At 39.1% G+C, this 15,308-nt stretch overlaps 1 protein-coding gene across 1 annotated transcript in view; it reads left to right on the top strand.

The window, feature by feature from the left end:
* Positions 1-529: 529 nt before the first annotated feature.
* Positions 530-15,308, top strand: part of LOC122747963 (phosphatidylinositol 3,4,5-trisphosphate 3-phosphatase TPTE2-like) — an 82,151-nt gene continuing 67,372 nt past the window's right edge. The window contains exons 1-2 of the mRNA XM_043993725.1: positions 530-846; positions 13,937-13,996. Of these exons, the coding sequence (XP_043849660.1) occupies positions 530-846; positions 13,937-13,996 (377 nt within the window). The remainder of the gene's footprint in view (positions 847-13,936; positions 13,997-15,308) is intronic.

Here is a 15,308-nt window from a genome sequence, read left to right on the forward strand (position 1 = left end):
GTGTGTGTGTGTTCTGTTTTGAGACCAAAGATTGAACTACTCCTATCTAGCTTGCCCTGGCTTCTGTAGTAAGAACCTGAAGCTTGGTGTTGCCATGGCTACTGAGTTCTATTCCAGTACTGGCTTCCTTGTAGCATCAGGTTTCTGGTACTTCTTAGTGATAGGGTCCTATGTCACCTCCCCTCTCCTTTCTCAAAGCCTTGTACTGTTGCTGACTTCTTCTTTCCCCAACCCACCTCCAGAGAAGTGTCTGTCTGCCCTAGGGGAAGTGTTGGTTCAGTGAGGTGGGGAGGTTTTTTTAGAGGAAAACGTGAATGAGAGGCAACAGGTTCTCTTTACCCCACTAGGCTCACCTTTCTGGTCCCTGTACTCCTTGAATCTCAGGGGCCAAGGAAAAGAAAGAAATTAATTAAGGGAATGTGGGGGAAATTAGACCTAACCTTGAACAGGAGGATGAAGGCTCAGATTAGAGGATAGTTTGTTACAAGAGTTTTAAAGAAGAAAAAAGAGAAAAGATGAAAAGACCACTATGGCAGAAGAAAAGAAAGGAAGGGAAACAAAGGACGAGAAAGAGAAGGTGGGGGCGGAGAAGGCACCTGGGCAGGAGAAAGTTCCTTTTCTATCAGAGAAAAAATTAGGTGAAGTCTCAGATGATAAACAGTTGAGAACGTCTTCTTTCTCTGCCCCTTTCTTACCAGTCTCAACCTCACCCTCAACCACTTCCAGAATTTCACCTTTACCTTTACCCAAATCTTTAGAACATGCCACTATCCCCAAAAGGTCCAAAAGGGATTCTTTCCTTCGGAGATCCATAAGGACAATTAATACTGGTTCCAATTTTATCAGGTAATGATTTGGGGGAAGCAAGGAGGGGAGGGAAGGAAGAATAACCCTGAGGGACAGCCATATCTGTCTCCATCTCCCCTGATCTCCTTGAACTTCCTAAGCCAGCAGTCCCCTCTCCCCTTCTTCTTCCTACCTCTGCAAAGAAGATGCAGGGACGCCTCCACTGGCCTTTGAGGTAGCTGGCAGCAGTCTCTCTTGGCTAAGAGGAGCTGACAGTTGGCCTTCTTCCTGGCCCCCGACCCCTGCACACTCCTGGTTTGGGAGTGCATGCAGTCTCCTGGTTTGGGGGACTGGTTTGGGACTCCTCAGCCTTCAGGATTCTTCAAGTATCGAGTTGCTTCAGGCTCTTCTGGCTTCCAGCTTTAAGAGGGAAGATAGAAGAGGCCAATCCCACTTCAGGTTGCTGAAGGAAAAGACTCTAGAAAGGCATGAGAGTGATTGACAGTCTCTATCATGACCCTATCCCCAGCTGGCTACACCAGAGACTTTGAGTCTCTGAATTTCCCCTTGGGTGAGATCAAGGACAATCTATTTTGGTCAAGCTGAGTTCTCTCTCTCCCAGTGGGGGAGCTCCTTTGCTCAGTATTGTCTGATATATGTTCTCTTTTGTATACCTTCTCTGATTTCTGTCTTGCTATGACTTGGACAAATGGGTTTCTTCATTATTTGCTATGTGCGTTCAGTGTGGAACTGGTATTACGTGGGAAAGGGGTCAAACCTTGGATACAGAGCTTGGGGTGCGCCTTCCCCTACAAAATGACAAAGTGATCAGAAGTTAGATTGAACCCAGTCATATCCCTTAGACTAATAATATTTAAGGGAAAAGATAGATGTAATTCTAGCCCAACTCCTCTCTCTGAAGAGTGCAGACTGGTCTCTGGTTCCAACTTCCTGCTTCCCCCCTGGAAGGAATGAAAGTCTCCCTTGGAGAAGAGTAGGGGGAGAATAGGTTAGAGATGTCTACTTTCCTTCCCTGTGAGCCACACAATGTTGACCCTCATGTCTTTTAACCACAAATGGGCATCTCACTATAAATGTGGGACCTAATTCTACAGATTATTATCTTAGTGGTTTCTCCCATAAAGAAGTCAGTCTTAAGTCACTATTCAAATTCAGATAATGCTTAGCTCAAGTTCAAATAAATTTTTTTTTTACCTGATTTCATTTATATGAGGACTATTGGTATGGAAATCCCCCTCCACAAAGCAAGGAGGCTATCATCTGCAATTTATAGTTATGGACAGTTGCCAGGTCCCTATGAGTTGCCTGCAGTGACATTGTTATTATGTTTAAGGGGCAGGATTTGAATTCATGTCTTTTTCACTGTAAGGTAGATCTTCTATTATCCTGTATAGCTTCTCAACCTAATAATAACAATTCACATTTATTTAGTACACTAAAAGACTTTGCTTGCGGAGAGGGGAGCACTAGTAAATTTAATAAGTGTTCCTTGTTGAATTGAATTTGATCTTCCTTTCCATGTTTAGCTACTTGTCTCTCTCTCTCTCTCTCTCTCTCTCACACACACACACACACACACACACACACACACACACACACACACACACACACACACACACACACACACACACTTCTATATGCATGTTACTTTTTTTAAGCTAGTACTGTACTTTTCACTGGTGTCTGGATTTGTAGTGCCATCCTAATATAACATCCAATTTCTATACCACTCCTGTCCCAGGGGCATTGGTTTCCTGAAGGGCAACTTTATAATGCTATGTACAATAGAGGTATGTGACTCCTGATTGGGTGAGAGGCTTCTGAGCCTGTGACATTGAATATGCTATATGGAAGGGAAATGTGACTTTGGATTTGGCAGAGAGTGAGCTGGAGAAAGACAAGGAAAAGGAGAGGGAGAGAATGAGAGAGAGAGAGAGAGAGAGAGAGAGAGAGAGAGAGAGAGAGAGAGAGAGAGAGAGAGAGAGAGAAAGCAGAGTTTTGAAAGGGTAACAGGAGACCACAGGCATTTGGGAAAAGGCATCTCTTCAACATATCCCTTGATACCCAGGACCTGAATAACCAGAAACAACTAAGAACAGGTTTTTATCTTTTTTATTCACTTTTATTTTATTTTAAGTTCCAGACTCTCTCCCTCTTCCCACTCTCTCCCTCACCCATTGAGAAGACAAAACCCATTAAAAATGTGAAGTCATAGAGTAATCTCGACTGGTGATATTGCTTTCTCTTTGGTTGCGCTGAGATTTTATCATGCTCCTGAGTTGAAGGACTCATTTATTCTTGTGTATCCTATCAACTTATGCATCACATATTTTCAGTCTAGGAATATAATGCTCTATTTTGGTTCAGAAGAAAATCTACTTTCCCCGGTCCTCTCAGAGGAAAGTAGTCCTTCCCTGCTTTGAGAGGGTAATTGTAAGTTTACTCAGCCAATCTAGACCCTTCTCACAAAATATTTATTACACAAAAGACAACATGAATAGTGAGCAAACATATTTATAATGGTAAATTGTGAAAGAAAGATAAAAAAGGTTATGTAGATTAGTGTAGACTGAAGGTAGAATACACAAAAGAAAATGGGCTTTTTGATTTGGTGGAGCTCTGCTCAATTTACTTCCTTTTCTTTTTTTTTTTTTTTTTGTGTGTGTGTGTGTGAGGCAATTGGGGTTAAGTGACTTGCCCAGGGTCACACAGCTAGTAAGTGTTAAGTGTCTGAGGCCAGATTTGAAGTCAGGTCCTCCTGGATTCAGGACCGGTGCTCTATCCATTGTGCCACCTAGCTGTCCCATGGCTCTATTTAAAAAGAATAATCTTACTAGAGCAGTACATTCTTTTTTTAAAATCATAAAAGTATTTTATTATTTTCTAGTTGCATATAGAAATAGTTTTCAACACTTGTTTTCATAAGATTTCTGGTTTCAAATTTTTCTCCCTTCCCTCCTTCCCTTCCTTCCCCTCCCTCCCCAAGACAGAAAGCAATCTGATATAGGTTATATATGTGCAATCACATTAAACATATTTCTGCATTAGAGTACATTCTTTTTTGTGTGTGTGTGAGGCAATTGGGGTTAAGTGACTTGCCCAGGGTCACACAGCTAGTAAGTGTAAAGTGTCTGAGGCCGAATTTGAACTCAGGTCCTCCTGGATTCAGGGCCGATGCTCTATCCACTGCGCCACCTAGCTGCCCCAGAGTACATTCTTTTAAAAAATTAAATATTAGGGGCAGCTAGGTGGCGCAGTGGATAGAGCACCGGCCCTGAATCCAGGAGGACCTGAGTTCAAATTCGGCCTCAGACACTTTACACTAGCTGTGTGACCCTGGGCAAGTCACTTAACCCCAATTGCCTCACTAAAAAAAAAAATTAAATGTCATTTTATTTTCATGAAGATTTGCCTTCTATGCCTCCCACATCCCTCCCCAACCCCAACCATTGGGAAATGGAGGAAAACAAAATCCCTGCTACAAACTTTTATAGTCAAGCAAATAAATCCTTGCTTTGGCCACATTTTTTTAAAAGTCTCAATCTGTACTCTGAGTCTATCACCTTTCTGTCAGGATGTGAGTAGCATGCTTGATCATGAGTCCTATGGAATAGTGTTTGGTCATTAGAGCAGCTTATTCTTAGCAATCTCTGGTGATACAAGCACTGAGAATCAAGGGAAGTGTTGGAATGTCAGTTTTTCTCATGTGTCTGTGGCTCCAGGACTCCCATTAGCTAATCAAGCTAATTCTATTCAAAAAGCTATTCAAGAGTTTTCTCTCTCTCTTTCTGGTCACTAGAATGCTTCTCCCTCTGTTTGTTTCCAGCACTCTATATCAAATGAAAAGCCTCCCTCCCATGCACAGGGCTATTCTTCAGGCAACTTCCCTTCCTCTCCTGCGGCATGGGTGTCACATTTCCATGGGTAATATCAACAAAATGGAGTGAAATGACCCAAAGTACAACTTCTCCCAAATCTCTTTTTGTCCTTTACCCAAATAGGATGTTTCTCCGTGATGTTTCCCCCTATTTTGAAGATTACCAGTAGCAATTCAATAAGTATGTTAAAACTGGGCTTAAAAAGCTTTTTGTTCCATACCTTTCTGAGCACTAAGTAATCCTAGTAATTTTAAGGTCAAATGTGGCAGATTCATTGTGCTTGAGCACAACTTGGATTGATGGAATAAATACATTAATCAATCAATAAATTATTCAACAAATATATTAAAATAAATTATTAAATATATAAATAAACTGCATCATTAAATTGGTACAATAAATAAAGAAAAATGGTTTTTAATTTGCCTAACCAAATATATATATGTATATGTAAATATATAAGTAAATATATATATGTGTGTGTGTGTGTATACACACACATATATATATTTGATTAGGCAAATTAAAAACCATTTTTCTTAATTTATTTTGTGAACTTCTAAAATGCTCAGGGGTTAAAGCATATGCAAGTATCTTTCTAAACCTGAAAAAAAAAGTTATGGATTTAGTGATTCTTGATAAATTTGCAAATATGTGTTTTAGAAATATTGGTTAAAATTTGATTAAGGGAATAAGTATTTACATAATGCCTACTATATTCATGCATTGTGCTAAGTACTTTACCACTATTATCTTATTTGAATTATGAGAAGTGTTTCTCTCTCTCACACTTTGGAGAATTTCTTTTCGGATGAAACATAGATAAAATGCAACTGTATGATTCCTTTTCTCCCTTAGAAATGAAAGAAGAAAACTTAGTGTCTACCTTTCAGAGAAGACACATAACACCTTATTAACAGTAACTGAAATTCTTGGAACTATCAGATCTATTACGTAAGTAAGTGAGCTAAGTAAATGATACACAATTACTGATTTCCAAATATAATTTCTTACTTTTGGAACAGGAGGTTTAGCTGTGTCTCTCACTTTTCATAAAAGGTAGAAATTTGATGTTAACCAAAGCTTATGTTTCATAAACATCCAGGAAATTTACTTGTATTAAGTAATTTTTTAGAATGAATGGATGATTATTTATCCTTATTTTTGACAAGCTGCTTCATGTTATCTTTTTTTTTCCCTTTTTTTTCCGGGGCAATGAGGGTTAAGTGACTTGCCCAGGGTCACACAGCTAGTAAGTGTCAAGTGTCTGAGGCTGTATTTGAACTCAGGTCCTCCTAAATCCAGGGCTGGTGATTTATCCACTGCGCCACCTAGCTGCCCCAAAAAAGATGGAACTTTTTTCTTTTTTTCTTTTTTCTTTTTGCAGGCGTGTTATCTTTTAAATTTCATTTAAGTTCTGAACTTAAATGCCCTGGAAAAGGAGCATTTCTATACATACAGCAGGACACAAAGAAAAGATTTTTGTATGTGTGCAACTCTTTTTTGTCGATTTCAGATAAAAGTGGTGTCCCATCCTTCCACCCCTTTCTCCATATTAAACATTCTTCTCACATACCCTATATTGTATGTCATCTTAAAGTACCTTAAATACAACCTTAAGTCCAATTTGAGACTTGTTGGGAATAGTCCTCAACCAACAACCATTACCAATGCCAAACTTTCTTGCATTGCAAAAAGCAAACAAAAAACCCCCCAAGATAACCTCCCAAAGTACACATCTCTTAGATCACAAAAAAATGAAGTTAGGTTACTGTGCTTACTTTATTCCAGGGCTTCTTAAACTTTTTCCACTCATGGCCCAGGGTATATTGTTATATAAAATAAGTATACATAACCTTTTACTGTTGCCAAATTTTTCACAACCTCCACATTCAGTTATGTGACCCCATATGGGGTCATGACCCACAGTTTAAGAAGCTTTACTTTATTCCGCGGTCCATCATAATGGGAAGTAGTACCAGCTAATGTTGGTCTTTTGAAGAAACAAAATGCCATCACTTTTGAGCTTGTTTCATACCTACAACTCCTGAATTCTTTGCTCTTGTATATTACTGAAATTATGACTGCCTGTGTAATTTTTTTGTTTGTTTTTTTTTTTGGTGTTGTTGTTGTTTTTGTGGGGCAATGGGGGTTAAGTGACTTGCCCAGGGTCACACAGCTAGTAAGTGTCAAGTGTCTGAGGCCGGATTTGAACTCAGGTACTCCTGAATCCAGGGCCAGTGCTTTATCTACTGAGCCACCTAACCGCCCCCTGCCTGTGTAATTTTAAGAGATTATTTTGAGGCAACTAGGTGGCCCAGTGGATAGAACACTGGCCCTGAAGTTGTGAGGACCTGACTTCAAATCTCACTTCAGACACTCACTAGCTGTGTGACCCTGGGCACTTACCCCCCAGTTGCCTTAAACATCAGGGATCATCTCCAGTCATCCTGATATATATCTTGCCACTGAACCCAGATGGAGAGAGTGAGATTGATGACCTTGCACAGCCCTCCCTCACTTAAATCTAATTCATTGCAAGTCATGACATCACCCTGATGTCATGGTCCTCTGAGAATGAAGGAACAACAAGAGATTATTTTAATAGCACTGGCAAATTCAGAGAATTCAGTCAAATTTAAGTTAATATTTGAGTTCAGATGATGATGACTTCATGCTAAATGTAATTTTAAAGTATCTCTTTCATAGCCTATTCACTGTTCCTATGGAGCAAGTTGGTACTGTTACTTTTGTATGATGGTTTTCTCACATCATCTTATGATAGCCCTCATTTTTCTACCTAAATAGAAAAGGGGGCAGCTAAGATGAAAAGAGGTATTCAGAAGTCATCCTTGTGCTTCAGAGGAAATAGTAATCATACAATTAATAATAATAACATTTATGTGGTGCTTTTTGTGTGTGTGTGTGGGGGGACAATGAGGATTAAGTGACTTGCCCAGGATTACACTAGTAAGTGTCAAATGTCTGATCTGGATTTGAACTCAGGTCCTACTGAATCTAGGGCCAGTGCTTTATCTACTGCACCACCTAGCTGCCCCCATATGTAGTACTTTAAGGTTTGCAAAGTGTTTTGTAAATCTCATTTGATCCTCACAACAACCCTGAGGAATAGGTGCTTTTATTATACCCATTTTACACATGAGAAAACTGAAGGGAACAGAGGTTAAGTGACTTGCTCAGGATCACACAACTATTAAGCGTCTGAGACAGGATTTGAACTTGAGTCTTTCTGACTCCAAGTGCAGCACTCTTATCCACTGCACCAATCTAATCCAATAAATATTTATTTATTAACTACCCACAACACACCAGGCACTGTGCTAAGCCCTAGTGATACAACTAATAAAAAGAAAGTCAGTCCCTGCTCTCAAGGAGTTTACAATCTAGATGGGGAGATGACACACAAAGGGAGGCAGGAAAACAAAGGGGAAGGGGGACATCAAGGGCTACCCTCCTGATTATCTTGTTTCATGGAGTTGAAACCAGGCAGGGCAGCAGATACAAAGAGAAGTGATCTGAGAGTCCAATTTCTGCCCTCTTTGTTGTTGAGTTGTGTCTGACCCCATTTGGGGTTTTCTTGGCAAAGATAATGGAGTGGTTTGCATTTTCTTCTTCAGCTCATTTTACAGATGAGGAAACTGAGGCAAATAGTGAAGTGACTTGCCCAGGGTCACATAGCTTATAAATGTCTGTGGCCATCAGGAAGATGAATCTTACTGACTTCAAGCCAGGTGCTTTATCTACTGAGCCACCTCTCTGACTCTGCCCTCTATAAAGGAAGGCATTGGGAGGAGTCTGCTACCCCACCCTCCAGCTTTCCAATCAGAGGGAAAAAGGAGGTTGAGGGAGGTGGTATCAATCAAGGCTTGAGTTAGTAGCATGGGGATAAGTTTAGAAGTGATGAGCTTATCCTGGGAAGGGGCCTCTTCTTCTGTGCAGTTGAAACCTGGGCAGGGTAGCAGATGCATAGTGAAGAACATAAGAGAATTTATTCAGAGTTCTTTTCAGATGGTACAGAAGCTTTTGTTCAGTGACTCAATATTTTTCTGTATTTTCTTGCCTCATTCCAGGAATTCTGTGTAAATAGTTTCTCTAAATGGGCATTAAGAAGTTGAATGACATGTGGTTCTGGTCATACTCACTTCCACATTGCAGGGTTTAGGGGTGCAGCATCCCTGAAATGTGGAAAATCCACATAAAATCCATAGGGATAGGAATTCATCTTCATTTTCCTTTAGGATATCATATAAGGACTTAGCCTTTTCTCATATGATTCCATAGTCTACTGGTATCTTCTTTTTATAATAATCCTGCTTTTCTGAGTTTCTAAACTTTTTCCATGTCATCTATTGGCCTTTGCATGTCATTGGCAGCTTCCACAAAACTCCCCCAAAATTCCCATTTTTTTTTTTTGCAGGGCAATGAGGGTTAAGTGACTTGCCCAGGTTCACACAGCTAGTAAGTGTCAAGTGTCTGAGACTGGATTTGAACTCAGGTCCTCCTGAATCCAGGGCTAGTGTTTTATCCCATTTAATTTCTTATGCCAACTTGTGATATATTGAAACCACAATGGGGGAAGTTGCAATGTGGAAGGAATAACTGTATGTATCAAAGGTGGGACTAGCAGACAGCTCTTCTTGATTTTAAGAAGGGCTTTCCATCTTTTATGCCCTATTGGTCCTTATTTAACTTATTTAAATTTAGATATTTTAACATAGGATACAGATTTCTAATACCCACAAGGTCATGGGGGAAAAAGCAATATAAGTAGAGGGATAGAACTGCAGGATACTAATGTAGTTCCATAACTAATTTCTCTTGAATCCACCTTGTGCTTCTCTACCTTTTTTCAACTCTTATCTCTGTTCTGGTTGATGAGGATCTTCTAGTCATGGGATGAGTGGATTTGAGTTGGAATAGATCTTAAAGTTCATTTAGCCCAGCATCCCTTATTTTATGAATGGAGAGACTGAGGTTCAGATACATTGGGACATGCCCATAATCAGTCCTCCTTTTTTGTGACGACAAATAATAATTGAAAATATTTAAACCAGACAATTTGTCTGACATGATATTCATTATTCTGTCCTACATGTCCCTCACTTCTCTGCCATGAGGGAGGAGGAATATTTTATTATCTCTTCTCCAGGACCTTTGATGATGATTCTCCTCCCCCCATTATTCAGAGTTCAACTTAGCTTTAGTGATCTTTTGATTTGTATTGTTGTGGTCATTGTATATATTATTTTGGTTTTACTTATTAGCTCTGTATCAGTTCATATAAATCTTTAAAATTTTTCTGAATTTTTCATATTTGTCATTTCTTACTGCACAATAATATTCTATTATATTCATATGTGATTTTTTTTACAACCATTCCCTAAAAAGTTATTTTAATAGTGCTAAAAAGGAAGAATGATACTTGGAAGAGAATCATTTCTCTTTACTTTAATTATACAATGTTCTACAGTATTGATGCATTCTTCCCAATACCTTCTGAGCTATTTCCCATTTTCTTAGGCACACCTGTGTCACAGCCTGAGGGATCCAGACAGTGGCAGTTAGCTGCTTCTTAGGGCCCAATGTACTTTTCTGAGAGTACTAGAAAAGAGTTACCCAATGATCATAGTTACTTGGTCTTGTAAGGGTCTTAAAGATCATAATCCCACCTCATTTCCCCCCTCTGAAGCCAGATTTTTCAGGGTAAATAATACAATTATCTCTTCTCCATCACAACTGTCCCCTTCATGGTTTCAATATATCTCGGGTTGGCATAAGAAATTAAATGGGAATTTTGGAGGAGTTTCGCAGAAGCTGTTGATGACATGTGAAAGCCAGCAGATGACACAGAAAAAGTTTAAAAACTCAGAAATACATAAAATATATGTATAGTACTGTATAATATCAACATATATTTTAATATCATAATAATTCAGAAATATCTGGTACTAAAGGAGGGCTAAAAATTTTTATGCAGATTTTCCGGATCTCCAGGGCACCTGTACCACTAACTCCCATGATGTGGAAGGAATAACTGTATTACTTTCCTCCCACTCCAATAACTTATTTAATTAATCTTTGTCATATAGAAGCTACACGCAAGAAATATACTGGACAATTGTAACTTATGGTTTTTTGTTTTGTTTTGCTTTTTGTTTTTTAGTGAGGCAATTGGGGTTAAGTGACTTGCCCAGGGTCACATAGCTAGTAAGTGTTAAATGTCTGAGGCCGGATTTGAACTCAGGTACTCCTGACTCCAGGGCCGGTGCTCTATCCACTGCGTCACCTAGCTGCCCCCCTTGTAATTTATGTTTTGTTTATTGTCCCCTATATAGCAACAGATTATCCTCTGTTGCTATTCCACAGGATATTCCTTACCCTTTAAAATTATTTAGCTCAAGCTAGCAGCCACAACTCAAAAAACAACTCTGGAGACAACATATACTCCCTTTAGGCCTTGTCTGATGAAAAAAAAATTCAATGAGGTCTTTAAATATTGTCTGTGGTGTTTGTGACCTATTGAGGCAACTATACTAGGTCTTTTAGTAAATTTAAAATATAAAAATAAAAATTGGTAAATTGGTAAAAGTAGCAAATTTTGATTGCTAACTGAAAAAAAAGACTTATTATTAGGGAAATGCTTACTCCTTCCCTTGCAGGCATCTATACATCCGTTAGGGATTTAGTTTTGTTTACATCAATTTACACAATAATAATAGAGCAGCTAGGCAGTGCAGCACATAGATCACTGGGCTCGGAATCATGAAAACATCTTTCTGAGTTCAAATCTGGTCTCAAGCACTTTCTACCTGGGCAAGTCATTTAACCCTGTTTGCTTCAGTTTCTTCATCTGTAAAATGAGAAGGGAATGTCAAACCATACCAGTATCTTTACCAAGAAAACCCCAAATGGACAAATGAAGAGTCAGACATAACTGAAATGACTAAATAACAACAACAATACAATACAATACAATACAATACAATACAATAGCTGGCATCTCATTTCACATTAATAGCAACCTTGTGAGGGTGGTACATCTTTCTTAATTTTACAGTAATGAAAACTGAGTCTTGGAGAAATTCAGTGTTTGCTTGTGTCCATGCAATTTGTAAATGTGAGAGATGGGATTTGAATTCAGATCTCTTCACATTCAAGGACCTGGGTTTGAATTCCATCTAATCTGCTTCTATTTGACCTCAACCTCTCTTGAGCCTCTGTTTCCAATGAGAGAATTTGAACTGGATGATCTCTGTAGTCAGTTCCATATCGAAATCCTCAAGTCTGCTGAAACAAGCTCTAACCATTGCAAGATGATTAAAATTTCAGTGTGACCATTTACACTGCAAAAATCAGGATTTGAATTATTATTGCCTTCTTGATTGTCTAGATTTAAGAAAATATTAATAATGGGTATCTAAACTGGGGTGGGGGAGGGAGGTTATCACTCATTTAATGGCATACTCCTGTTTTATTCTATATAAAGCAAGAATATAGACAGAAGGTCTGGTGAGGAGAGGCTAAGAACAATAATAATAGCTGCTGATATTAATATAGTGCTTTAAGGTTTGCCAAATGTTTTATATCCATTATCTCATTTAGACCTCACAATATCCTGCCTGTGATCCTATATTAGTCCCTCTCTTCAGGGTGAATAAGATGGTAATTGTAGACAATGGAAAGAAGGAAAGAAATACTCTACTCTTGTCTTGATTCAGTTTAGATGGTTAACGAGAAACTGAAACCCAAGGTGTAAGAAGGAACATGCTTAGATTTCCCCTTTCTGGTGGGTTAGACAGAACACATACAGTTAATGCTTGCTCAGTTTCAGTCTACCAAATGGAGCTTTAGGGGGGCATGTTCACATCAATAGTGTCAGGGGAGAGATTTAAATCTGGATCTTCCTGACATTTTAGTAGTCTTTTATGCTCCTCAGTTTCCATTTTAGCTATCCTGCTTCAGCTCTCGTTCTGGCTTTATCCCTCATTTTGTTGTTGTTAACACTATTCCCAGAAATAATGCCATTTAGGTCCCAGTGCTGACCTTTTCCAGAGGACCATCTGGTCCACATAGGAAGATCCTCCAAGTGTATTTAGAGCTCACTGCTATTCCCAAGCTTTCATAATCTGCACTATCTGAAGCCTCTGTGGGAAGCTCTCTGGAGAGTTTCAGGAATGCTTAATCCTTGTATCTCAGATATGTCTATAGGCAAACCTATGCAAACTCTATACTACATGCCTTCTCTCCACCCTCAGCTTCCGGCCAGTGTATCTTCTACTCATACCAACACTTCCTGCTAAATCCAGGTCCTTGGGGTGTAGCAAAACCTCTCCCTAATGGTTCTCTACTCTCAATCTCAACCTTCCCCCAGGGCAGTTGAGCCAGACTATTCAAATTATGTAGGGCTGCTTCCAAACCATCCTTCAGATATTCTAACTCCAACTTTCCTCTAGAAGGGTTAGGTTTTTTGGGGGGTTTTTTTGGTGGGGCAATGAGGGTTAAGTGACTTGCCCAGGGTCACACAGCTAGTAAGTGTCAAGTATCTGAGCTGAATATGAACTCAGGTCCTCCTGAATCCAGGGCTGGTGCTTTAACCACTGCCCCACCTAGCTGTCCCTCCTCTATAAGTCTTTATGAGTGATATAAGAATTAAATTTAGAAGTTATGCTGACTTTTGCAGAGAAAGACAGAACATGTCCTTCTCTGTAATCAAGAGTTAAGAACTGGGTTCAGTGAGTAGCATTATCACAAATATAATTTTTTAAAAAATGTGCATTTCCAAGGAATCCAGAGAACACAGTTTAAATCATTATACTTTGGGTTCACTTTCTACTTCACTGGGTTGTTGAGGGGAAAGAAGTTTATAAACCTGAAAGTTGTGAGTTAAATGGTACCTAATTCTGCAATTTGACTTCTTTGACAGATTAAAAAATGCAATATTCCCCACACGAAATCCTGAAGGAAAAGATGGGTACGTTGATTTTTATATACACAAGGGAGAAGTCTCTTACAGATGCAAAATATACAGAAGGGGATCATCCATATAAAAATACAGTTTACTGTATGATAACCCAAAAAAGGCCAGCTTTTTTATCATATCACTTATGATATTTAGATATTGACATGGGGCCTTTTTGATAGACCTTGCAGTTTTGGTAATTATAAGTGATTTAAACAACACATTTAGAGGATATGTCTAATTTTGGTTTTAATTTTTTGGTTTTTGAAAGTAAAGACAACTTCGTTGGAAAGACTGTTGATTTTGATGAGGAAGAAGAATTAGAAAAAAGGTAAGTATGTTGGAAGCCATGGTGATTCAGTATACTATTGTTCCCAGCCCTGCTCATTAACCAGTATTGGGGGAGGGCTCTGGTGGGGAAGGAGACACCAAGTTTGGAGTTTTTGTATTACCTGTTCTTTGTCCGTACCCCTACCTGCAAACTGTCACTTTCTTGTCACCTTGGGGAAGAACTGAGATACAAGGGCCCAACCTTTTTTGCTGAAATGTCTGGATAGTCTTAAAGTTACTTATAAAAGCTGTCCCCACCTTGAAGCCACTGCTGATCTTCAGTGATCAGCTCATCAGTGTGTTGCTACCTTGACATACTTATAATGAACTCCTTTTAATTCTCTTTGTCCTGAGTTTTGCCTCAGTAATCAGGGTGAAAAGTCCAAATTTTCTTACCAATCAATAGGTTATAAAGAATGGAGGAAGGATTCTATAAGCGACTCTTACATTGCAAAGCCACTTTTAGGAGATAGAAGGTAGCTGGACATAGTGACACATACTTGTAATCTCTGCCTACTGGGGAAGCTGAGGCTGGTGGATAGTTTTGAGTTCTGGAGTCCTGAGATGCTAAAGTATACTAAAAAAAAATAAATAAAATTACTGCTGATGATTGTTTAAAAGTGCATTGGCACTTGACACTTACTAGCTGTGTGACCCTGGACAAGTCACTTAACCCTCATTGCCCCACCAAAAAAAAGTGTATTGGTTGTCTGCACCAAGTCCAGCACCATCATGGTGATCCCCAAGAATGGGAGGAAGGGGTGTCTGTACCAGGCTACTGTTGGAAAGAGATTAGATCAAAGCTTCTGTGATTATCAGCAGTAGAATCAGACCCATGAGCAACTGCTGCATTTCCAGCCTGGACAAAATCAGGACATGCAGTCTCAAAGTAAAAAAAGAAAAGAAAAGAAAAGAAAGAAAAAAAAGATAGGAGGTGCTCCACAAATGGAGAAGAAGAAAAAAAATTGTGGAAAGATGTTGGGAAGAACAAACAAAAGCCTCCTGTGGACACACTAATGAATGCTATCCTTGGGAAAAAAATGTTTAGATTTATTCAAAATTATCTTTTTCTAATCTAAGACATCTTCTTTGGAATGATGGATGTTACTGTTTTAAAGTTCATAGTTCTTGTCATTTGATATTTAACACTTGGCCCCTTTCCAAAGGTTTCCTGAATGTCATGCGATTGCTTAACCTGTCAATGTTGTCCAATAAAAACATGCCTAGTGCTTCTACAACACAAGTCAGTGTGCAATGAAACAGATCATAGCCCTCCTGTTACTTTATAGATCTTCAAGAGTATAGCTAAGGGG

This window comes from Dromiciops gliroides, chromosome 3 (assembly GCF_019393635.1).
Source record: "Dromiciops gliroides isolate mDroGli1 chromosome 3, mDroGli1.pri, whole genome shotgun sequence".
NCBI classification, from domain to species: domain Eukaryota; kingdom Metazoa; phylum Chordata; class Mammalia; order Microbiotheria; family Microbiotheriidae; genus Dromiciops; species Dromiciops gliroides.